This window comes from Lactuca serriola, chromosome 6, assembly GCF_051521515.1.
Source record: "Lactuca serriola cultivar US96UC23 chromosome 6, Lser_US96UC23_V15, whole genome shotgun sequence".
In the NCBI taxonomy this organism is placed as follows: domain Eukaryota; kingdom Viridiplantae; phylum Streptophyta; class Magnoliopsida; order Asterales; family Asteraceae; genus Lactuca; species Lactuca serriola.
In genome coordinates, this window is record NC_136413.1 from 66,451,072 (window position 1) to 66,477,072 (window position 26,001).

At 39.3% G+C, this 26,001-nt stretch overlaps 1 protein-coding gene and 1 pseudogene across 2 annotated transcripts; one reads left to right on the plus strand and one right to left on the minus strand.

The window, feature by feature from the left end:
• Window positions 1-880: 880 nt before the first annotated feature.
• LOC145059859 (ARS-binding protein 1-like) lies at window positions 881-2,289 on the plus strand (annotated as a pseudogene).
• A 244-nt stretch (window positions 2,290-2,533) lies between these two features.
• On the minus strand, window positions 2,534-7,808 carry LOC145058863 (E3 SUMO-protein ligase SIZ1-like). Of its 2 annotated transcripts, XM_079006742.1 has the most exons (18): window positions 7,586-7,808; window positions 7,337-7,452; window positions 7,064-7,144; window positions 6,910-6,952; window positions 6,698-6,770; window positions 6,419-6,590; window positions 6,026-6,159; window positions 5,831-5,899; window positions 5,636-5,723; window positions 5,479-5,554; window positions 5,313-5,386; window positions 5,140-5,247; window positions 4,881-5,042; window positions 4,697-4,801; window positions 4,518-4,598; window positions 3,298-4,432; window positions 2,916-3,205; window positions 2,534-2,798 (listed from the first exon to the last, which is right to left on the minus strand). In XM_079006742.1, exons 2-17 carry the CDS (start codon window positions 7,358-7,360, stop codon window positions 3,069-3,071), a joined length of 2,562 nt encoding a protein of 853 aa, XP_078862868.1. In that variant the 5' UTR covers window positions 7,361-7,452; window positions 7,586-7,808; the 3' UTR covers window positions 2,534-2,798; window positions 2,916-3,068. The 2 variants fall into 2 exon arrangements, with proteins under 2 accessions (XP_078862868.1, XP_078862869.1); XM_079006743.1 differs by lacking the exons at window positions 7,337-7,452; window positions 7,586-7,808 and having other exon boundaries at window positions 6,903-6,952; window positions 7,064-7,150.
• Between the last annotated feature and the right edge of the window lie 18,193 nt (window positions 7,809-26,001).

Sequence of the window (26,001 nt, forward strand, 5' to 3'; positions counted from 1 at the left end):
AATAAGTTCTAAAAATTAAAAAAAAAAAAAAAAAATCGATTCTTTGGTTAATTATGGTTTTCTATTAAACCTCAAACTATTAATTAATATATATGATAATATTAATAATCGGTATATTCTTTTTTTCCGCCAAGCTCCTAGAATAAGATTATGTTGGATACGGATACGGTACGTCATTGGATGATTGGTCTGTTGGGCTGCTTGATGTGGTTGCTTCCATTGGGTCTATGATGTTCTTAAGGTTTCTAGTCCAATGCCTTTAAAGTATGTATTTTTACGCTTTTCTTAATTTTACAATTACTTAATAAAAAAAATTACAACTAACGAATGAACGCAAAAAAAAAAAAAAAAAAAAAACAAACAAACAAACAAACTTTTGCCATGAACTTAATGATTAATTAAATCACTAGGTGTGTCTTACAGGCTGGCTTTGTTGAGTGAAAAATAAATAAATAAAAAATACTCTTCTTTGTCTCTATTTTTCATGCTCAACAATAACAACCCAAAAAAACATAAAAACCAATCATTTCATTCTTATCTTTCTAGCCCCTTCAACACAGCAAAATAAAATAAAACTATAAAATAACGATTCATATCTTGCTCTTCCTTCTGCCCCACATCACCAACTCCAAGCCAACAAAGACAAATATAAATACATCCAGACATCAAAAGGAAAAGTATTCTATTATTCTCTCTAGGCAAATTTCTAAGCTAAATTTCAAATTTTGTATTTTAATATAAATAAAATTCTAATTTTATGATGTAGTAGTTACATTATTAACTTAATTTATGAATTGTAAAATTTTCAATTTCTAATTTACATTTACTTGTTAGATTAGATACCTAATTTCATGTAGTTTGTGATGCTTGATTAATTGTAATGGATTTTTTTCCAAAGATTCTACAACAAAATAACACCCTCCAATACAATATCATCTTCATCAACACCGGTCCAATTCAATATCATTTTCTCCAACATTAAGAGCGTGTGAATATAACAGAAGTGTTAATCATAGAAAAAGACAGTTGAGACGTTGAAGCTTTTGTATCCACAAGATTCTTCTAAGCATAATCTTACACAAGGTTGGCTTAAGAAATTCAAGTTAAGGCGTGGTATCAAATCGTATCGCCGATTCAGAGAAAGTGGCTCAGTCGACACACATGACATGGAGAATAAATTGGAGTCTATAAGGGAAAAAAATTAATCAATTTCCAATGAAAGATGTTTTTAATATGGATGAAACTGGTTTGTTTTACAGGTTACAAGCTGACCATTCACTTGCAACAAAATAACTTGAAGGTAGGAAACATGACAAGGAAAGACTTACAATTGTTATCTGTTGCAATGCGGGTGGCTCGGAAAAAAAATCATCTATGGATCATTGGTAAGTATGCAAAGTCACGTTTTAAGAATGTCAACATGAATAGCCTAGATTGTGAATATCGTGCCAACAAAAAAGCATGGATGACTGGGTTGCTTTTCGAAGAATATGTTCGTTGGCTAGATGATCAAATGCACGGTCGAAAAATTCTCTTGGTAGTGGATAATTGTTCAGACCATTCAAAAAATATTCAAGGGTTGCAAAACATCGAGTTGTTTTTTCTACCGCCAAACATGACTTCAAAAATTCAACCATGTGATGTTGGGATAATTAGAGCCTTTAATATGTATTACCATAAAAGGTTTTATCGTAAGATTTTGGAAGGTTATGAGTTGGACATTTCTTCCCTAGAAAAGATTAATATTTTAGATGTCATCAACTTGGCCGTCTCGGTTTGGAGAAGTGTGAAACAAGAGTCCATAGCAAATTGCTTTCGATACTGTAAAATTTGTTCGGCTAATCCAATCGGCTCAAATGATTTAAACGACGTAAATTCTGAAGAAGACATTCGTGAGCTTGAGAACTTGATTACGAGAATGCATTATCGAGACAAAATGGATGTAAATGAATTGTTGGATTATCCAGGTGAAAATAATAAATGTTACGAGGTTCAAAGCATTGAAGAAATTATCACGGATACCGTTCAAAATTTGATTAATGATGAAGTTGATGATGATTCAATACCTTGGAATCGGTCACTCGGAAAGAAGCATTGCAAGCGGCAACAATTATTCATAACTTTTTGTTGCAATACGAGAATACAGTGTCTCAACTCCTAAGTGCAATTGTAAGATTTAAAGATGGACTCAATATAGATTTAAAGTTCATAAAAGAAAAAACAAATGACTATAGATTCATTTTTTTACTAGACAATTCTAGAATTTTGGAATATTTTAGTAATTATTAATTTATAGTTTTGTAGGAACCAATATATTTACATTGAGATTTCAAAAAAATTATTATTTTATTATTTTATCGATTTGGGTCCAATTTTGTAGTGATCCCAAATTGGAACTGAACAAATTATTAATTTTATCGAGGTTATTAATTTATCGAGTATTAAATCAAAGGTTCCTACTGTGCATTGATTTGGATAATCTTTTTTAGGATTGTTTCAAAAAATCACGAAACTTGAGTTATAAGGGAGATCATACAGATGAAAAGAGAGTCATATTTATATTATATGTTGGGTGACATACAAGGAGAAAGTGGCATGGGGTATACAATCAATCAACTTATAATAAGAACTCCAGATGCTTGCTTGTTGTATTAAATAACTAAAAGATAAGTTTTGTGAGCAAATGACATTTACAAGCTACTCCTTCCTACCAAAACATGCTATTGCTATACCACCAAATACGCTTTTCTCTTGTACAAGTCAGTTGATCACAAAGAATCTATTATATTATACCACACCTGTTACACATACAAAACCCACCATTAGCAATCAATACTATTAACTACTTTACATATAATTTTCAAAAAGAAAAAAGAAAAAAAAAAAAAAAAAAAAAAAAAAAAAACATAACTCACCAAATGAGGGTCTGGAAGTGCTCTCTACCTTGTACCTAGTGTTCTTCTAAAGGTCAAAATTTGTGAAGGAGAAAAAAAAAACAATCAAAAAGTGGTATTTCAGTTTCAATTTCAATTTCAATTGAAATTTTGAAACCACTTTCTTTTTTATTTTTATCTCTCTTCTTCAGAGTCTGATTCAATTGATAAATACAATCTTGGTCTTACAGAACGCTTTTGCTTAGGAAACGAGAAAGGGTTATCAGATCTTTCTCTTTTGCTACTTCCATTCATTCCAGTAAGCAAAGAAGCTGTAAACAAAATCCATCACATTAAAAAAAAAAAAAAAAAAAAACATATATATTATAAATATTCTACACATATATCTAAAAACAAACAATACCCGTATCCGCCAACGAATCCAACCCACCATCTCCACGCGGCGGTTGCAGACCGGAGTTTACCCCGTTCGCAGCGGTACTTTCAAAATTCACCCCACTGCCGCCAACTCCACCGCCACCACCACCACCGCCGCCGCCGCCAAGGCTGAGCGAAATCCAATCGTCACCCTGCAAACCATTTGACACAGACGGCGGATCTCGTAACTCCGCCTGCTCCGCCACCACGTCAGACTGTCTTGTCGGAAGAAAGAGCTGAAGTGACGGATCATCGTGTCCATACGCTAACGGGTTATCAACCAAACCATCGTTTATGTCGAGGGTATTTTGGTAAATTGAGGATTCGGGAAGTAACGGAACAGAACCCATGGGGTCCATTTGGTTTTCATCTGAACCGAATAACTGAAAGCTAGGCCCCACTTGACTAGTGGAAGGTAATGACCAAAAGGGTACCCCAAAATCATCTTCATTGCTATTAAAAAGCCCAAGACACGAACTCCCACCAGGTATAAGACTTGGATCTTCCGGATTTGGAAGAGGGGTAGAAAAGGAAATTCCATTGTTTTTATTTTTATAAACCGGTTCAGGTTCAGGTTCAGGTTCATGTTCAGTCTCGTCTTCTGAATCACTGAGGACAATAACGTCTGTGAAAGAGGGATTGAAATTGAATCCGTAGTTTGGTGAAAGGGATCCGTTGGTGGTGGAATGACCAAAATGCCCTCCTCCAGCGGACTGATTAATACTAGGATCTTCACTGTTTCTACCGTTTCCAGTAGCACTACTGCTCATGGGAATACCAGAGTGGATAATACCATTTAAGTTTTCGGGTTGTTTATTCCCTGAAGAAAGAGAAAGTGGATTTTCTGGTTTACTGACTTCCCAAATTCCGTTTCGGTTTTTTTTAATCCCGAGTTTTAGACTCGTATGACCTTCTGAAACGCCTTCTTGTTTGACTTGTTTTAAAGCTTCTTGTTTTGGTTTTGGTTGGGATTCTGCTTCCATTGGAATACAGAGAGTTCCATCGGGTGAATGCCATTGTGAAAGTTCCCCTAAATTTTTTATATCTTTTTCTGCCTTTACACGCCAACATCCATCTGGTTTCACTTCAACTTCTGTCACGTCTTCTCCACAGTTCCTCATCTTTATAAAAAAAAATTAAAAAGTTATTAAAGAAAAAAACTTCGGAAAGGAGAAAAAAGATATATGGAAATGATACTCTCTCTACCTTGGTTGTGATTCGACTGAAATATGGATCGATAATTACATTCTCCAAGGAGTAGTTCTTGAGACAAATGGGGCATTGCCACTATATAATTGGGAATAAAAACAATTATAAAAACAAAAATATAAAACAATAATAATAATAATAATAATAAGTTATGTTGTATAGAATATAATGTTTGCCTTTCGTGAACGTTGATTCATTTGTACAAATACATCAAGATCAAAGCAGCCCATGTGAGCACAAGGTTTGAATCTTCCAGCAATTTTCATTCTTGAACCACTCATCTGCATCACATATTGACATGTCATATAATGTTTGATGGATTTTATAAATTTATTAAAAAAAAAAAAAAAAGTTGCTTACTGGGCAGCGGAGATTAACAGGTATAGAATCAGCAACCACCTCCAAATCACTATCGCTGCCTGCGTTTTCTGTAGCGGGCCCACCGCCAACACAGCGACAAACACGTGCAACCGCGTCTTCAAATCTCTCACCATCAGATTCTTTGGGAATCATATTCATAATCTTTTTTGGTACAAACAATAACAATATTACAATTTACAAATTAAATAAATATATATATTCATATTATATGTTAAAAAAGACGATTTTGCCCTCTCACCTGTTGAACTGTGCGGCGTTTCATGATTCTGACACCCAAACAGAAGACTCGAGCATCAACGCCTGTCAGGGAAATTTTGTTGCTTCCATCACGGGTGTATGGCATGATCTGAAAAAAAGAAAAAACTTATTAATATAAAAAATTAAAAAAAAATAAAATTGATTAAAACTTACAAGTGGGCCATCATCACGGCCATTGGCTCCGAGAAGTTGGGAGCCAGGTCTATTGAGAGCACGAACAGGCATACCTAAGAGGACACAGTAAGTGAAAAAAATAAAAAGGAATTTTAAATTTTAAATTTTAAATTTTAAATAATTTATCAAGTCAATATAATCATACCATTGATTTGTAAATCTGCATATTGTGGCCATTGCATCCGGAAAGAAACCTTGTCATTCAAAAGCATACACCAAGCCTATATTTGTGATCATCACCATTTTATTAATATATATAATATTTTTTTTTGCTATAATTAATTAATCATCAAAATTCAAACCTGAAGTTCAAACTCTGGTTTTGCCAACAAATCCCGGTCAGCTTTTGTAAGCTGAAAAGTTTTTTCAACACTCTGTACTGGATTTGTACTGAAAATTTTATTTAAATCAATGTCTGATATAGTGATATCTATAAGAACATGCAAAACTATATTAAAATGAAAAGATAATATAGAGTTAAAAGGTTATAGACTAACCCATCTGTAGGGACATTTGCAATACTCAGCTTCACAGGATATAAAGGATGTCCCATGGTTACCCAGAATCTGCATATAAAGTTTTTAAAAAATTAAACCAAGTTTTAAACAGAAGATGAATTATATAGTTTGTATATATTACAAGGATTTTAACTTTTAAGGAAAAAAATATATAATTTTATGGAGTAAACTTACGGATCTGCACGTCCAAGTCTACAGATTTCACAATAGAAAACTGGAGGAGGAGGTGGAAGAATACCCTCCATTGGCTTTTCAGGGATAATAACACAAGCAATATGCTGCCACACGTTGCATTTTTTATCTTCACACTGAGATGAAAAAGTGAAAATTTTCAAGATTATTAGCATTTAGAGATTCTTGTTTTAGAAAAGAATGAAATACTGAAACATTAATTGATGTATCTCATGTAAAGTCATGGATAGTTATAAGAAAGTGTAATAGGTAATAACTAATTAACCATAAACAACTTCAAGGGGCTTTATCTAACAATATGAGAACTAAGGGTTATTTACTTAAATCTAATTAAACATATAAAGGAGAAGGGATATGCTGATAAAAAGTAAAAACCTTTATCATTGAATCTGCTTGCAGTGAAGTTCCACATGGGCATCGAACTTTTTCACTCTGATAACTATCTTCAACTTCCTCTTTGAATGTTGTATTATTATTATTAATGGTGACATCTGAAACACCCTGACCTTTTGATGCCAATTCAGTTGCCACTGGGATCTGCAGCTTTCTGGGGACAAAAGAGTAGTTATGTGTCAAGATAAACTGAAGGCCACAGAAATCGTATGTATAAAATATAACATTTTTTATATAACGAAATATGAAAAAGATAAACACCTGTACATGTCATCAACTAGTTTTGCCACTTCTTCTTTCCTAACGACACTTTTCTTAGCCCATATCCCAGAAACTGCTCCAAATCACATAGTAATGCAGTGTTCATTAGGTTAAAAACATAAAGTATTTATAATAATGAAGTAAAGAAGCAAGTGACTACAGGAACACCAATACATGATAGATAAATATTTGATAGAGGAAGTACCATTTACCTCTGTCATCTGATATAATAGCTAATATCCGGTCAGCAAGATCCTAGAAGCAATAAAAAGAATTTAAGAATGAAGAATTTTGTTTCCTTGTAACTTATAAGAAGCCAACTGAACTTTGAAGAAGATACAAAGATGCACTAGTTGAACACTGAACCTGTTTCTTTCCTTGTTTAGAAAGCCCAAGTTGAGTAAGAATATCTTTAAGCTCTTTTATACGAAAATGTGTCAATTTTTCCTATAAAACAACAACAAATTAACAAAAAGATATTTGCACCACTCAAAGTTTTCTCATAAATCCCTAATCTTCACCATCTACAAAGTTGACACTATTTGTAAAACAACAGGAACAACCACAGAGAACACCCATCGACATTGAAGCCACAAAAACCTAAATAACCATTAGGAACAGACATAATTGAAACAATACCTTACAACTCGTTACCAAATCCATCTTTATCTGAATAAATAGATTGCACCTAATCAATCAGCAGCAATCAAACCGATAAAAACAGCTCATCTCCTTCCCCAAAATCGACGACCGATCTAATGGAAAATGTTCAAACAGAAGACGCAATTAAACACCTTTCAAACGTATTAGAAAACAAACAATTCCAGAATAACAAGATCAAAAGTGTTCCATTCCACCTACAATCGAATAGAGATTAGGGCGACTTACATGATGAATAAAGTTAGGGCACGAATGGAAACGATGATCGGAGAAATCGGAGGTTTTCAGAGTATTCGGTGAACTCGGAACCTTACGCCGCCGACTTCACTTTTCTCTCTCACCGATTTCCCTGTTTTGATTGATAATCGAGGTCGGAAAATTAAATCGATAATCCTTAGTCCAATTACAAAGTTGAACGGACGTGTAGGCCCTTGTGCAATCCGATTAAGTTCATGCAACCAAATCCGGGTTTGGATTCTCTGTTCCTTACGTGTATTTTAATATTCCTGGGTCCTATTCCGTGGTCGTGTACTTTACTGTACATTCATCTGTTTCATAGAAATTGGGTTATTTGTGGTGGGTGGTGACGCTTACGCCTTAGGATTGCAACATGTGTTCGTAGATTCCAATAGCAAAGATTTTGATTAGCACGTATAAAAGGCCCGTTCAAATACGGGTTGGAAGTCATTATATTATTTTTTATTTTTTATTTTTATTATTTTTTAACATATACTCGATAGGTTCGATATTATATACATATCAATATTAATAAGGTTAGGGCTTATAAACAATGATGGTTTGGAACCAAGTGGCTTCTGGTTTAGCCGCTCCTATTTTAGTATTAGCTTCGGCTTGAAGGTTTTAGTTGACTTGTCTCCTCTAATCATTGACGTGTCGTTCTCCTACTTTTCACCACCTATTACCCCCAATAGCTTTAGTCCACTTATGTGAAGCCTGTCATTCTTCTTCAAATATTGACTACCACCTATGTTTGGTTTCCAGTCCGCCAATCCTCATGGTTACAAAATCTATCGATGAGCAACCAAAGATTAGGGTTCGATTTTGGGTTCAACAAACATTTTATCAGTCAGGTATCGATACCCCATCTTTCGTCTTTGGCTTTGGTTTCTGCCTCTTACTACAGTTCATCATTTGCTTCATCGTCAATGTTAACTTTACTCCGCCTATATAACACATGTCCTTCTTATTCGAAGATTGACTACCACCTATGTTTGGTTTGATGTTGATACACAATTTAAATATCAATTTTTAATTTATAAACCAACTATCTAAACTAGCTAATGTGTTAGGCAATGTACCTAATCAAACAGTAATATAGCAAAAAAGTAGAGGTGGCAATCGTGTCGTGTTGTGTCGTGTCGTGTCGAAACAATAAACGGGTTGAAAGTGTTTGACCCTAACCCGACTCATTTAATTAACGTGTCGTATCGTGTCAACCCGTTTATTTTCGTGTCGAGTTCGTGTTGGGTTTCGGGTTAGGCCTATACCTTGAAATATGTCGTGTCATGTGAGGTTAAAAGATTGAGCATGTTGAAAGATTAGGAGTTGGGTAGGCGGAGAGGAAAAACTAATAGTTTGGAAGCATAATAGACGAAGTCATAGCAAGTTCAGATGACAAAATTAAAAGAGTGGGAGTTGGGGAGGCGGACGAAAATGTCGCGAGGATGTGAGAGTGATGAAAGAGAGTGAGTAGTTTGGGAGATAATGGAAAAACTGAAACTAAGTCTTGATCTAGACGGCTAAGTCATTTCAACATTACAAAACGACTCAATTCGAAGGTTTTCTTTTACTTATGGTTTTTGTTTTGTATCTTTCTAGTTTATTTAAATAATTCAAAAAATTTGCATATAAATAAACGGGTTATTTTCGAGTCATATTCGAGTTGAAATTCTCAACCCTAACCTTACCCGTTTAATTTTCGTGTCGTGTCGTGTCAACCCGTTTAGTTAAACGGGTTGAAATATCTTACCCAAACCCGTTTATTTCGTGTCGGATTCGTGTCGGGTTTCGTGTCGTGTCAATTTTTGCCACCTCTACAAAAAAGTAGGGTGTCCAACACAAGGGAACATGAATGATTAAAAGCTAATTTATCTACTAAAGTTAACTAATTTAAAAGCAATTAGAGTAAATTACACAAATCGACCAGCGTGAAGGTGTTGAAATGCACATTCAGTCCATATTTTTAAAAATTAACTCGGACCGTCCCTCGTTAGTTTAAAAGTTACACGCTTTATCCCTCCAAACATAAAAATACCATTTTGCCCTTACTTATTTATTTTTTGATTTCTTTTCTATTTATTTGTTATTTCTTAATTATTTATTGATTTCTTATTATAAAAAAAATATTATTATTTTCTTTTAAAAAAGATGTGGCCCTAAACCCTCCCTTCAACCAAGTCACCGGAAAATGTTGGTCAACGATATCATGTCCGACCACCAGCCACCAGCCTACTTCCGACAACCAAACCAAACCAAATCAAATCTGAAAACCAAGAATTGAAACCTGAAAAACTAGAAATCTGAAAACCGACCAGAAATCTAAAACCCCAAACCTTAAAATCAATCACTTCAAATTGAAAAACCTAGCCCTCAAATATGAAAACCCACTTGCATAAATCGACTGATGATTGTGAATAAATTGAGCAGATCTATGAGTGAGGGTGTGAAAGATTGGGCTTGAGACAAAAATGGGTGAGAGATTCACCAGGAGTGGCCATCTGTGACAGGTTCAAACGTGGCGATAGTGGAGTTTAGTGGTAATGGTGGCGTTCACTTGTGATGGAGGAGTTAGTGGCTTGCGGCGGTGGATTGGACGATGGTGGCTTGGAAAACCTAGCCCTCGCCTGAAACCCGCAGATGAAGTCAATGGCTTGCGGGGAGGATGATGGTGGCTTGGAGGCGATGACAATGATGATGACCTAACCGATCGCCTTCTCATATGAAGTTGGAGAAACGAGAAGGATGAGTTAGGGTACTTCTAGAGTTCCCCCAGAAAACCCAGCCAAAACCACCACCACCGGAGGGTGGAAACGATGATGATGATCGGCCATCGACAAGTTGATGATCTCTTGTTTCCTTCTTATGAATGTATGTGTGCTTACGGTAACAGTTAAAAAGTGGTGGATAGGTTGGGGAAAATGAAGGTCTGGGGGTTTTATTTTTTCTAATTGAAAATCATAATAAAAATCAAATTAATTGAAAAATAAAAACATAAGGGTATTATGGTCATTTCAAATCTAGAACGGACTAAGTTCGCAACAAAATTGTATTTCAGGGATGAAGCGGGTAAGTTTAAAACTATCGAGGGACGATCCGAGTTATTTTTTGAAAATAGGGACCGAACGTGCATTTTCGTACCTGCACGAGGGACGATTCGTGTAATTTACTCAAGCAATTAAATAAGGGTTTTTCTTTGGTTTTACAAGTCCAACTTACTTAAAAACAATTATCACCAAAAACGAATAAACTAACAAAAAACAATTCAAACTGATGATTAAATTATAAATTATAAATTAGATGCATACCAGGAACCAGGCATTACAATTCTCCCCCACTTGTTTTAGACTTCGTCCTCGAATTCTGCTACCTCAAATAACTCTGGGTAATGCTCTCTCATCTCCTCATCGGGCTCCCAAGTCCACTCTGACCCCTTGCAGTGCATCCACAACACCTTCACTAACTGTACAACCTTGTTCCTCAAGGTTTTCGTCTTGAGATCCAGAATCGCCACTGGTCTCTCAATGTAGTTCAGGCTGTCATCCACCTGGATATCCTGTAGAAGCACAACTGCGGAATAATCCACCAAGAACTTCCGCATCTAGGAGGCATAAAAAGTGTTGTGGATCTAGCTGAGCTCTGTTGGAAGATCCAAACAATAGGACATACGGCCCACCCAATTTGAAACTCTAAAAGGACCAATGTACCTGGGGCCCAGCTTGCCCGACTTCCTAAACCGGATGACATCTTTCCAAGGTGACACCTTCAGGAGGACCATATCCCCTACCTGAAACTCTAGGTCTGAACGACGCTTGTCGGCATAGCTTTTCTGCCGACTCTGGGTAGTCTGGAGCCTGCTTCGGACCTGCTGGATCTTCTCTGTGGTCTTGAGTACCACCTCAGTACTCCCCATGACTCTCTTACCGACCTATCCCCAATAGATTGGGGTCCTACACTTTCTCCCATAGAGCATCTCAAAGGGAGGTCGATCTATGCTGGCATGATAAATGTTGTTATACGAAAATTCCGCTAACGGAAGATACGTATCCCAAATATCGCCAAAATCCAATGCACATGCGCACATATCATCAGGAGTCTAGATCTTCCTCTTGCTCTGCCCATCAGTACGAGGGTGAAAGGCTGTGCTGAAGTGAAGACGAGTACCCATCTCGTCATGAAACTGATTCTAAAACCTAGAAGTGAAGCGAACATCTCGGTCTGACACAACCGAAACCGGCACTCCGTGACATGCCACCACCTCGCGAACATAGATCTCGGCTAGCTTCTCAGCCAATATACTCTACTGGATCGGGATGAAATGAGCACTCTTGGTCAACCGATCCACGATGACCCAAATTGGATCTACTCCACATGAAGTCTTGGGAAGCTTCATTGTGAAATCCATAGTGATATCTTCCCATTTCCACACGGGAATATCCAACGGCTGCATCTTGTCATGAGGTCGCTGGTGCTCATCCTTGACTTTCCTACAAGTCAAGCATTGCTTCACATGCCATGCAATGTCCCACTTCATGCAGGGCCACCAATAATTAGGGTGAAGATCTTGATACATCTTTGTCGCCCTGGGATGGAAGGAGAATCTCGACTTGTGAGCCTCATCCATCAGAACCTGGCGTACCCCACCTCAGTAAGGAACCCAAACCCTCCGATGCAGGGTCAACAACCCACGACAGTCGTAATCAAATGAGGCCACCTGGCCTACGATCCGCTCACACTTCCAGCGCTATTCCTTGATACCCTCGACTTGTGCATCCCGGATCCGCTCCAGCAGCAAAGTAATCACTGTCATCCTCAGAAATATGTCTCATATTGGTGTTGCAACCGCCTAATGGCTAAGCGCATCGGCCCCCACATTGGCCTTTCGTGGGTGGTAGAGGATCTCACAATCGTAGTACTTCACCATATCTAACCACTAACGTTGCCTCATATTCAGATTCGGCTGGTCCATCAGATACCTCAGGCTCTTGTGGTTCGTGTAAATGGTACAACGAACCCCATAGAGGTAGTACCGCTAAATCTTGAGGACGAAAACCATAGCCCCCAGCTCTAAATCTTGTGTCGGGCAGTTCGCCTCATGAGGCTTCAACTGCCTCGAAGCGTATGCTATCACGTGACCCCGCTGCATCAGCATTGCACCCGTACCCATGATCTAAGCGTCACAATAAACCACAAAATCATCGACACCCTCCGGTAATGTCAGAATCGGTGCCTCACACAATTGTTGTTTGAGACTCTCGAAGGTTGTCTACTGCTGAGGCCCCCAACGGAATGTCACTGACTTCTTGGTCAATCGGGTTAAGGGAACAACAATCTTGGAGAAATCCTGGATGAATCTCCGATAATAACCCACCAGCCCAAGAAAAGTCTAAATCTTGGATGGAGACCTCGGAACCTCCCACTGCATCACGACCTCTATATTGTCCGGATCGACCAGAATACCCTTCTGGTTGACAAGGTGACCCAGAAACTACACTTCGCGCAACCAAAACTCACACTTGGAGAACTTTTCAAAAAGTCTCTCCCTCCTCAGTGTCTCCAACACTTTACTCAGGTGCTCCTCATGCTGCTCTTGAGTCTTGGAATAAACCAAGATATCATCGATGAAGACTATCACAAACCGGTCCAACATCGGTCTGCACACGTGGTTCATGAGATCCACGAATGCGGCAGGAGCATTGGTGAGCCCAAATGTCATCATCACGAACTCATAGTGACCATAGCGTGTCTGAAAGGCTGTCTTCGACACGTCGTCGTCCCTGATTCGCATCTGGTGATAACCCTATCATAGATCAATCTTAGAGAACCAAGATGCACCCTGAAGTCGGTAAAATAAGTCATCAATCCTCGGGAGGGGATAACGGCTCTTCATTGTTACCTTATTCAACTCCTGGTAATCTATACACATCCGATGTGACCCGTCCTTCTTCTTCACAAACATGACCGGGGCTTCCCTTGGCGAACTACTCGGCCTGATAAATCCCTTGTCTAATAGCTCCTGTAGCTGTGTAGACAACTCTTGCATCACGGGAGGAGCCAACCAATATGTTGCCTTGGCTATCGGAGTCGCACCAGGAACTAGGTCAATCCTGAACTCTACATGCCTCTCCGGAGGTACCTCAGGCAAATCCTTTGGGAGCACGTCCAGGTACTCCAGTATGATCGGTACATCATCCACCATCACCTTAACCTTATCCCGGGTATCCATAACACATGCGACATAACCTGCGCAACCCTGCTGAAGGTAGCGCCTACCTCTCACTGCAGAACACAAAGTCGGCCCATGTTGCGGCCTCTCGCCCTAAATCACTAAATCTCCCCCACTTGGGGTCCGAACTCGTACCAGCTGCTTCCCGCAGTCGATCACTGCCCCATTGGGGCTCAACCAATCCATCCCGACAATAACCTTATTCCCTTGCAGTGGATTGGGGACTAAATCCACAGAAAAATGTTCATCAAACAATTGTAGTGTACATCCCCGATTAACCCTCGCAACTCGCATTATCCTATCATCCGCTATCTCTACATCAAGTGGATAGCCCAACTCTCCTGTAGCTCCCATAAATCGCTTGCTGAGCGCGAGCGACACAAAAGATCGGGTAGCCCATGAGTCAAATAATACCAGAGCAGATATACCGTTCACAAGGAATGATCCTATAATGAAACACATAAACATAAGCAATAAATCATTATAAATAATGAGATAAGGAGAAGATACATACCCGTCACCACATCGGGAGTTGCAAGTGCCTCCTTTGCTATCAGCTGAAAGGCCCTGCTCTTCGCTACAGGCGCCTCCATCCAGGCCTGTCGGCCATCCGTAATCCTTAAGGTAGTAGGAGCGGGTGCCGCCATCTGTCCTGCTGCTACTAAACTCGGGCACTAGGACCATTTATGTCCCCTATGATTGCACCGAAAACAAATCAGATCTGATACTATGGTGGTGGTGGTGGTAGTAGTTCAATCCCTGCTGACATGACTAGTTCAGCCGCACTTAAAGCAGTCAAAACTACCCGCCCTGCACGTCCCCCTTGTGCATCTTGCCGCAACGGTTGCGGCCCTGATGGCTCTTCGATCGGTGATCTGATACCTTAGGCTTCTTGTCCGCACTCCCTGTCTGAACCCCCTTTGGTTTCCTTTTCCTCTGCATCTCTAAATCCAGCTCCCTCTCTCGATCCATCGCAATCATATCCTCCAGCGTCTTGCAGCTGGATCGAATCACAAACCAGCAGATATCACTCTGCAGCATCTCATGGTATCGGGCCTTTTACATCTCCTCGTTCGCCATGTACTGCAGAACAAGAAGGGCCCTCGCCCTGAACATGTCGATGATCTCAGTCACCGTCTCAGTAGTCTGCTGGAGTTCCTGGAACTCCCTAGCAAGCTGTTGCACCTCAATTAGAGGTGCAAACTCGGCCCTAGCCGAAAAGTCACTCCAAGTCATCGCATCAAGAGTTGCATCATCTCCAATGGCATGTTCAACCTCCTCCCACCAATCATGTGCCCTGTCATTCAGAAGGCAGGAAGCAAGTCAGACCTTGTCCCCCTTGAGACAATAGCTGGAACGAAAAGTGTTGGTGACATCTGCCAACCATCTGGTGCTAACAATGAGGTCTCTAGCCCCATGATAATCTAGAGCTTCATAAGATTTGAACTCCCGAAACGTCAACGTACGCGTCCCTATCATGGTCGCTATCTCAGTATGGAATGCACTTAGCCTCTCATCAAGAATCTCCAAAATGCCCTCCTTGACCATACTGAAGATCACAGGAGTCTGGTAAGTGATATTGTGTGTATATCAGATGGAATGAACTCCCTCATCTGATCATCAAGCTTCCCGGCTTCAAAGTCCGAGCTTGATCCCTCGCCGGCACCAGAACTGCCATCTGGTCTACCATGTAGCGTCACCATACTCGAAAATGTACTATAGCAATCATCTAAATACTCATCATAATTCGAGGGAGCACACACTACAAGTTCCTTGGTTTTATCTCATCCCTCCTTGACTCGGGTACAAATCCTCTGCTTTTAGTAGTACGGGCCCATACTACCTTCCACATCTATCCGTACTTTCCTCAAGAACTGCCTTGAATCCACTAAGTCCCCTTCACTACTACTCCTCTCTGCTACTCTCATCCCAGGCTTGCCCTAGGTTAACCTCCATCCCGCTCTCCACCATCAGCTGCATAAGAAGTCCTTGTTATTTCCCCCTAACTAGCTCGCAAATACCATTACATATCACTAAGACCAGATAATTCTTCGAATGAGAGGTCCTACCCTACAACGGTTAGACTCAAATAAGAGCTGCAAAATAAAGCTAAACCTAACCTTCTAAAATTATTTAGTCCTCGTAATATGTAACTGAACATATTCGTTTACTAGTTAGTTAAAGATAACTAGGACTCCTAAAAGCATAAAGCAAGCAACATTCGAGCATTGAGTAAACAAAACCAAGCATATCCCAATCAGGCCATCATATCACTAACTAATCGGTACTAGCATACAGTTCAATAAGCTCATACACTAGGCATACAAGGCATCCTTCCTAGATCCTTAGCCCTAATATAGCATGCCGTTCTCATACACAAATAGCAGGCATACAAGGCATCCGTCCTAGATCCTTAGCCCTAATCTAGCATGCAGTTCTCATACATATATATCATATCATAACAAACTTGTATGGGTAATTTGGGAGAACTTACTTGAGCTCGGTAGATTGCATGCACCACACCCTTTTCTCTTTTGAAAATCCTTTTTATAATAATAGTTTTCTTTTCGAAAATCATTATACCAAGTCCCCAGGTTGAGTTCAGACACACCCGAGAGTGTATACGAATCCCTCAAACCAAGGCTCTAATACCAACTTGTAACATCCCAAAAATACGTTCCAAAAATTTCGTTTTTAATTATTAATAAAACCATAGTTATCAAATCATCACATAAAAATCATAAGTCATTGTATCTCAAAACATCTATCAAACATATTAGAGTAAAAACATCCCAGGCTAAAATCATGGTGTGTGCACCGCAGTCATCTCGAGCTCTTCCCTTTGCTACCGAAAGTACTTGAAACCAAAACTGAAAACCTTAAGCACGAAGCTTAATGAGTCTCCCCAAACTACCATATACCATACACATAAATCATGCTATTAGGAAATACGGGCCCCGCCTACACTCAAGGAGATACAGGCCCCGCCCACACTTGGCTAACTAGGAGATACGAGCCTCGTCCACACTCCTCTGACTATGAGATACGGGCCCCGCCCACACTCGTCTAACTACGAGATACGGGCACCGCCCACACTCGACTAACTATGAGATATGGGCACCTGCCACACTCGGCTAACTATGAGAGGCCCGCCCACACTCATCCAACTATGAGATACGGGCCCCGCCCACATTCAGCTTCTAAGCATACATACAAGTATCACACAAACAACAAGTATAATCAAATATATCAATCAGTCCTATATCCATACTCAAATAATGTTATAAGATACAGGCATCACCCATACTTCGCTATCTATAAGATACGGGCCTCACCCACACTCAATTACTAATCAATTCAAATAACATATACGGGTCGGCCTTGGTGCCTTCGACCCGTTCAAACCAGGAGGAAACTCACCTCACTGTTGGATGATAGTTGAAACGTCTCTGCTGAGAATCAGCTTTACTCACTCCCTTAATCAAAAGAACCCCTTAGATACCATTCCATACTCATAACCCTTAAGTGTCAACTCTGGTCAAGTTAAAGTCAAAGTGATTGCTCCGAGTTGACTCAACTCGTCAAGTTCTCATGAATCATAGAATCGTGAAATCGCGATCTAACTCGTCAAGTTTTCCTCCAACTCGCCGAGTTCCTCCTTCTCATCAGAAACGGGACTTTCCTAGTACAACTCATCGAGTTCCCTTGTAGACTCGTCGAGTTCCATTAACAAAATCGGTAATATTCAACCAAACTCGTCGAGTTACTTTATGAACTCGACGAGTCCCTCGCATTTCTAGTCTATTCGGCCCTTTCCTCAGATCTAAGGTTCCAGAATACATATCTATATTGTTTCCATGGCATATTCCTATAAACCAACAACTTGGTGGCTTTGCATGCCTCAAATGGGCCAAATCTCGAGATATAACAACCTACTTCTATGGGCATGACCTTTTCTTGGACAAGAACGGGTCTAAGACCCTTTTTATGAATCTAAGGACCAAATAACACTAAGAATGGGAGTTTGTAGCATCAAAACTATGAAGGTTATCAAGCTTCCAACAATGGGATCGAAAAGACCCATAAAACAAGACTAAGAGAGATCTAAGCTATGAATCATCAAGTTAGGGACTTTTTACCTCAGAAAGTTGGCAAAGATGGACGAGATCCCAGATCTAGTGCTTCCAGTCAAGCTTAAATACCTTCTAGTTCTTCCAAGTCATTCATCAAGCACAAAATCACACAAAAATCCACTCAAAACTTCAAGTTTCTAACCAAGGAGCTCACAATACGATTTAGGGGTTTCAGGGAGGCTGATGAGAGGCTGTGGGAAAAGATTAATTCCATTAAATAGGGTTCAAAACCCTGGAAATTAGGGTTTCATCCCAGCCGGGCTACTCATCGAGTTGAGGCCTCTCAACTAGGTTACTTAATTCCCGCGGTTCTGATAATCTCTACTCGACGAGTTTGGGGCTTCCAACTTGTCGAGTTGCTCTGCAAATATGAATAAATTATAAATTAAATGTGCACCAAGAACTAGGCGTTACAGTGTAATTTTTCCTAAGCACTTCTCCAATCCTAAATACTTACAATCCTCGTAAATACTTCCTAGTCAATTTGAACAACGTTCATTTTTATCATTCTTACCTCCTATGCCTTTTTATTTACCCCCGCTCGTCTCAAAAGTTGTCGTCGAATGCCAAGTAACTCAATAAAAATGAAAAATAATATATAATATAATTATCCTACAATTATAACTACAGTTTTTATTGTTGCAACTTTATATTTTTTTGAAACCTTTTCTCTTTTTCACTATTTTTTTTTTGTTTTTTATTTATTATTTTTATCTATTCTCAATATTTTAACTTCCCATAATCACATATAAGTAAATAATAACTTAAACTTAAACTTAAACTTAGACTTAGTTGCAACTTTACTAATAATTTAGTTGGTGACTTTCTAAAAGATTCATTAGAGTATTCGGAATCCCTTAGGTCACTAATGGAGCCTATGCCATTCGATGAAACCCGTGTAGCGACATTCTTTTCGTTCTGATCCGCGTTAATGTACTGCAGGTGGACATATATAAAATATCTAGCGTGGAATACTGGTAAAACGAACGAACAATAAGTGTGACTGAAATTCCCCACGTGGCTAGCTTGGCCATGCCGTGGTCTTTAAAAAATGCAGGTCTAAAAATCGAGCATATCTTTGTGGACATGTCGTGGCTACTAGGCATGCAGAAAAGTATAGTTGTTGTTTTCTTCGATTTCTAATTAGGAGAGGTAATTCCGGGATGACATAACCCTCCATGTCTGATGTTAGATCATATTCTTCAGTTTATAAGTCAATTAGGCTTGTAAATTCTCTCAAAAACTCTTATCGATCACACGTTGAACCCCTCACTTAAGCTCTCGTCATGTTCTCAGCAAAATAAAACCGTACACTCATATTATCCCGTTGAACTTAATGTCACCATTAATTCTAAAAATAAAAATAAAAACACGTAATAAAACGGAAAACATAAAACAAACATTACCATAATCCTAAATTACCAAATCCTCACACACCAAAACAATAAAAACAGTATAAAACACACCAAACACAAACATAAAATAAAATAAGGATAATCATTTATTCGTCCTCATCATCCTCATCACTAACTCCACTAGCACCAACGCCTCCTGGATGCTCGGCCAAACGCTCACCCCACGAAGGTATGTAAGTGTAGTGGGGAGGCGCTCCACTCAGGGGAATTAACTGTAAATGGTGCATCATTGTCTCCATTGAATACCCAATAAAATTCATGCTCCAACCAAGATCATCAACATATTGTCTTGACATAACATGATACAGGTCCATGGGTATCTCATAATCCACATGTGCACCTCGAGGAGCTCGATCATCAACTTGTGGCATCACATTCCTCCTACCTCTTGGAACCACAACCTCATCATCCACTGGTATCGTGTAAGTTTCGTTTCCCAAATCCTTGAGTATATTCTCCGTATTGAATAAGCGTGTCTGAATTAGGCAGCCATCCTTCCTTGTAAGAAACCCGCTCATCCCATGAAGGTATGCAATTGTAGTCGTGAGTCGCTCCACTCGGAGGAACTAATTGTAAATGGTGCATCATCACGTCCATTAAATACCCAATAAAATTCATGCCCCGACCAAGATCATCATCATATTGTCTTGACATAACATGATACAGGTCCATGGGTATCTCATAATCCGCACGTGCATATCAAGGAGCTCGATCGTCAACTTATGGCCTCATATACCTCCTACCCCTTGGAACCACAAGGTCATCATCCACTAGTATCTTGTGTGAAATCCCCAAAATCTCGGCCAGAAAAGATCGTTTTAATTTATGCTTCTAAAATAATTTCAGAGTAAATCCATTGCTTTGAAAGAGTTGCGGAATTTGTTCCCAAAACAAAATATGATAAAATAAAGTTTATGCATTTCATGAAGAGATGCATTTTCATTATATAACAATATTCGGGATGTCATGTTCCGATAAACAGACCAAAAGCATAAACAACAAAAGATAGACCATACAACAGTTACATATAACAACTGGTCTAATATCAAAAGATTTTGATAAATCCTCCAACTTATGCTCTCGCGCCACTACCTGTAATACAACAAAACTGAGTGGGTCAGCTTACCCATTCCCGTTATCCTCACTTTACGTCCCTAAAACAACATCTATCTCAAGGGACCTAATCTAGGAATTTCATCGGGATGGACTTTACCGTGAGGGGTTTCCTCAGCAATAAAAGTCCTAAGGCAACCATGAGGGGATAGAGTACACCAGTGAACACGTCGTTCACAACACCTACAGGTTATGAACCTGCCAGCGTTCCACTGGACTGTCTAGAAAGAGTCTGTGGTCGTCATCCATACTCCGCTAGATGACTAGATCAACAACAACATCGAGGCCTCTCATCTGTTTATCACACATAAACTATCTACCCATGTTCTACCCAACATATTAGTAGATAAAAATATATATTTATATACATAGTTTAAAACCTGTATAGCATTCTCATTCAATACATATTCCAAACAACAGATGAGACACATACACATAACACGTATTTCATAGAGAATAAATCATATCTATGAGATAGAAGAAAGTGAATATACATTCACAAATATAACAAAAAAATATACACATAACACATATTTCGTATAAAATACTTCATAATTATGCGTTAGAAGAAAGTAACTACACACTCACTTGATCAGAAGATGATCGGACAACACTACGGCTTGTAGAAGTAGTATTCTTCGGTAGATCTGGAAGATCTTCACAAAAATTGGCTTCTCGCGGGCAGAGCTTCGACTCGGGAATTGCACTTCTCGGGAACTTCGGGGCTTCGGGACTTGCTTCGGGGCTCAGGATTAATACCGAGGCTTCAGGATATTTCTTGCATGTACAACGGGGTAAAAACGCGAGAGGAAGGAAGAATGGAGCAAAAGATCTCGGCTGTCCTCGACTTCCTTTTATAGGGGCTGGAAACCTTGATTTACGCTGGGCGTAAATCCAGGTATGCTGGGCGTAACCCGGATATGCCCGTTGACTCCCCCCTTTGGATAATATCTGAATTTATATTTAAATTTAATATTTTAATTATTTAATTATCTTCAAAAATTCATATATTCCTCATACGAACTCCGTTTCCGAGGTTCTTTATATCCACGCATAGGTGAGACTACGCTCTACAACTTTCGTTTAGACACCGTCGGCTAATTTTGACTTTATTATCATTATTTATTTTTAGTAGGCCGGGACAGGAAAACTCCGTTATAAATTCATAACTTCTTCATCCGATGTCCATTTTCGTCTGTCTTTTCACCAATGTACTACTATCAACGAGATCTTCGATTCTCGTTTAGATTGTTTCGACCAACAATCACTCGATCTCGAATTCGAGTTTCGGGCTACATACTGCTAAGATGGAATTTAGAAAAATCATAACTTTCTCATACGAAGTCAGATTTGGGCATTCTTTTTATGCACGCTCTCGGTTTAACGAACTCTACGACTTTCGTTTAGATCACTAAGGTTAAATATCGCTCCATCGTAAATTCACTTTTTACGTCATTCAACGTCGTGCCAGTTCTATCGCGAAACTCCGACAGATCATAACTTCTTTGTTATAATTCGGATTTCGACATTCTTTATATATTCGGAAACCACGTTTCAACTACTACAACATTATCCATAGATAGCAGCTTTATCTAACATTTCATTTTGACACTTTTTTTCATAGTTAATTCAATTAAGTCACACAGTTAAGCACAAAACACATAATACTCAAATAATATACTTCTATTATTTCAAAACGGGTTAGAAATGTTAACCTAGACTATTATATTAACATCAATGACAAGCCCAAAAACACAGACGTTACAATTCTCTCCACCTTATAATGATTCCGTCCCCGAAATCACACATCAACAAACAAATGCGGGTAGCGACTCATCATGTCACTCTCCGTCTCCCAGGTGAGATTTGGCTCATTTGTGTGTTTCCATCGGACCATCACTAACTCGACCATCTTGCGTCGCAACTTCTTAGTCTTTCAGTCAACGATTGCCTCTGGTTCTTCAGTCAACCTTTTGATCTCATTGATTCTCAACTCCGAAAGTGGAATCAAGTCGGAAACTTCTCCCGTGAACTTCCTTAAATAACACACATGGAAAGTGTTATGAATTCCATTCAGTTCTTCGGGTAATTCGAGCTTGTAAGCTTGGTTCCCAATCTTCTGAAGAACTTTTAACGGTCCAATAAACCTTGGACTTAATTTTCCCCTTTTACCAAATCTTATATGTCCCTTCAAAGGCGAGACTTTAAGCAAAACCGAATCTCCAACTTGAAAAGTCATCGGTCTTCGCTTGTTGTCAGCATAGCTCTTTTGACGATCCTGAGCTGCTAACATTCTCTCCCTAATTATTTTCAACTTTTCAGCAGTTTGATGAACTATCTCCGGTCCCATAAAATGCTTTTCCCCAGCCTCAAGCTAACAAGAGGGCGTACGACACTTTTGTCCGTACATAGCTTGATAAGGTGCCATTTTAATGCTCGAGTGGAAACTATTATTATAGGAAAATTCTACAAAAAGGTAAATGTTCATCCCAATTACCTTGGAATTCCAAGGTACATGTTCTCAGCATATCTTCAAGTGTTTGTATCGTCCGTTCGCTCTGACCATCAGTCTGTGGATGGTAAGTTGTACTCAAACACAACTTGGTACCCAATTCCTCTTGTAGACTTTTCCAAAATCGTGAGGTGAAACGGCTGTCACAATCTGATACAATCGTTAACGGAACACTGTGAAGCCTCACAATTTCCTTCACGTAAAAATTCGCAAGCGTATCCATAGACCATTTCTCCTTGGCTGCTACGAAATGCGCACTCTTAGTGAATCAATCAATGACCACCCAAATCATGTCGTGACAATTCTTTGTTCTGGGTAGTTTAGTGACAAAATCCATAGCAATGTCTTCCCATTTACCCATAGGCACAGGTAAAGGTTCTAAACTCTTGTATGGTTTCTGATGTTGTGTCTTGAATCTCGCACAAGTCACACACTCGACCACATACTTTGTAATATTAAGCTTCATCGTCGGACACCAGTAATAGGGTTATAGGTCCCTATACCTCTTAGTGCTTTCGGGATGAATTGAGTACATGGTTTTGTGAGCTTCTTCCATCTAAATATCTCTGACTCCTCCTGTCTTAGGTATCCAAATCCGATATTGGAACAGCTTCAATCCATGACGGTTTACACCGAACACTAACATTTTGCCCAAACGTTCTCCCTTTCGGTCATTCTTCTCAGAAGCTTCCTATTGACCTTTCTTTATACTTTCCACTATTATCGAGACAACTTCAATTCTCAAAGCTCTTGGCCTCTTCCTTTCAAGATTTACTTTCCGACTGAGAGCATCAGCAACAAGATTTGCTTTATCGGAGTGGTAAAGTATCTCAAGTCGTAGTCCTTAAGTAACTCTAGCCAGCGTCGTTGCCTCATATTCAATTCCTTCTTATTAAAGAGATATTGGAGACTCTTATGATCAGTGAAAAGTTTGCACTTCATGCCATAGAGGTAATGCCTCCATATCTTAAGTGCAAAGACTACCGCCGCCAACTCCCAGTCATGAGTCGAGTAGTTCTTTTCATGCTCTTTCAACTGTCGAGATGCATATGCGATCACCTTTTCCCTTTAGGTGAAAACACAATCCAACCCAACACCTAACGCATCGCTATAAACAACGAAGTCTTCAATTCCATTGGGTAGAGAAAGTATCGGTGCCTTGCATTGTTTCTTCTTTAGCTTCTCGAATGCTTCTTTATGCTTATCACTCCAAGCATAAGTAGCTCCTTTGTGGGTCAAAGCTGTTAATGGAGTAGCAATCGAAGAAAAGCCTTGGATAAACCTTCGATAATATCCAGTTAATCCTAAAAAGCTTCGGATCCCCGTGGGACTTTTCGGTTGTTCCCACTTCATCACAGCTTCAATTTTTGTTGGATCAACCATTATCCCTTCTTGGTTGACCACGTGACCCAAGAATTGGACTTCTCGAATCCAAAAATCACATTTGGAGAACTTATCATACAACTTATCCTTCTTCAAGACTTCTAACACTTCTCGCAAGTGTCTTCCATGCTCCTCTTAGCTTTTCGAATAAATCAGAATGTCATCTATGAACACTATCACAGATTTTTTAGGAACGGATTACAAACCCTGTTCATTAAATCCATAAATGCTGTTGGAGCATTGGTTAGTCCAAACGACATAACCAAAAACTCGTAGTGTCCATATCGTGTTCTGAATGCAGTCTTCTCTATATCCTGCTCTCTTACTTTCAGTTGATGATATCCTGACCTAAGATCGATCTTCGAGAAATAGTTCGAACCTTGTAGTTGATCGAACAGGTCATCAATCCTCGGCAATGAATATCTATTCTTTATTGTTGCCTTGTTCAGATCTCTGTAATCGTTGCACATTCTCATACTTCCATCTTTGTTCTTCACGAATAACACCGGAGCTCCCCAAGGTGATGAACTAGGTCTAGTGAAACCTTTGTCCAATAACTCCCGAAGTTGCATCATCGGCTCCTTCATCTCCGTCGGTGCTAATCAATAAGGTGCTTTTGTTATAGACGTCGTCCCTGGTAACAAGTAGATTCTAAACTCCACTTGTCTATTAGGCGGTAATCCCGGAAGATCTTCGGGAAATACTTCCAAATAATCACACACGTCAGGAATGCTCTGCATCTCCTTTTTCTCCTTCTTAGCATCGATCACGAATGATAGATACGATGTACATCCTTTGGCCAAACACTTTCTGGCTTTCATCAATGAAATGATTCCGGATTGGCGCCCAAGAAATTTTTATACATTCGCCCATCCGTTTAATTTCCCCTTTCCGTGTCATTCCTTTGTTCTCCTTGAGTCCCAACTTGACTCACAATGCAACTATTGTTCCCTTCCTCTGATTGCTTGGGAATCAGTTCGGGTTCCACATTGGGTATGATAGGTTCGTCCCTATTTCCATGCAACATTTGTCAAATTTCTTCCCTTTGCTCGGCTAACATAGCCCGAATCATGGCCTGCACTCCAGCCATGGTGATTGGTTATGGTGCAGCAGCTACAACAGGTGCTTGCTCAATCACAGGCGGTTGAGGCTGTTGATTTCTGTTTTCATTTGCATTTCCAAATCCGCTTCTTGTTCTTGCCATTCTTGATCTATACATCGAATAATGTGAAATTTAGATCTTTATTCGCGATAGATATTACGATCTTCCATATCACTCCGAAACGTTTACATGCTAGTTCTAATACTGTCATCATACGCTTAGAATCCTAAACACATAAGGTTTCCAGATCCGGTTGGGAACAAACCATATATACGAACAAATAATATCATATATGGCAAACATATAACATTTAGCACATAAAAGCATTTTAGGAAACTTTCCTAAAATAAACTAGTGCTCGTGTCTATAATATCACAAACACTTATCTCACAATCTTCACTTAGCATTCTAAGTTTAAGTCTCGAAATCCTACAATTTCCTAGTTCGCTTAAACTAATGCTCTAATACCAACTGTGACATCCCCAAAATCTCGGCCAGAAAAGACCGTTTTAATTTATGCTTT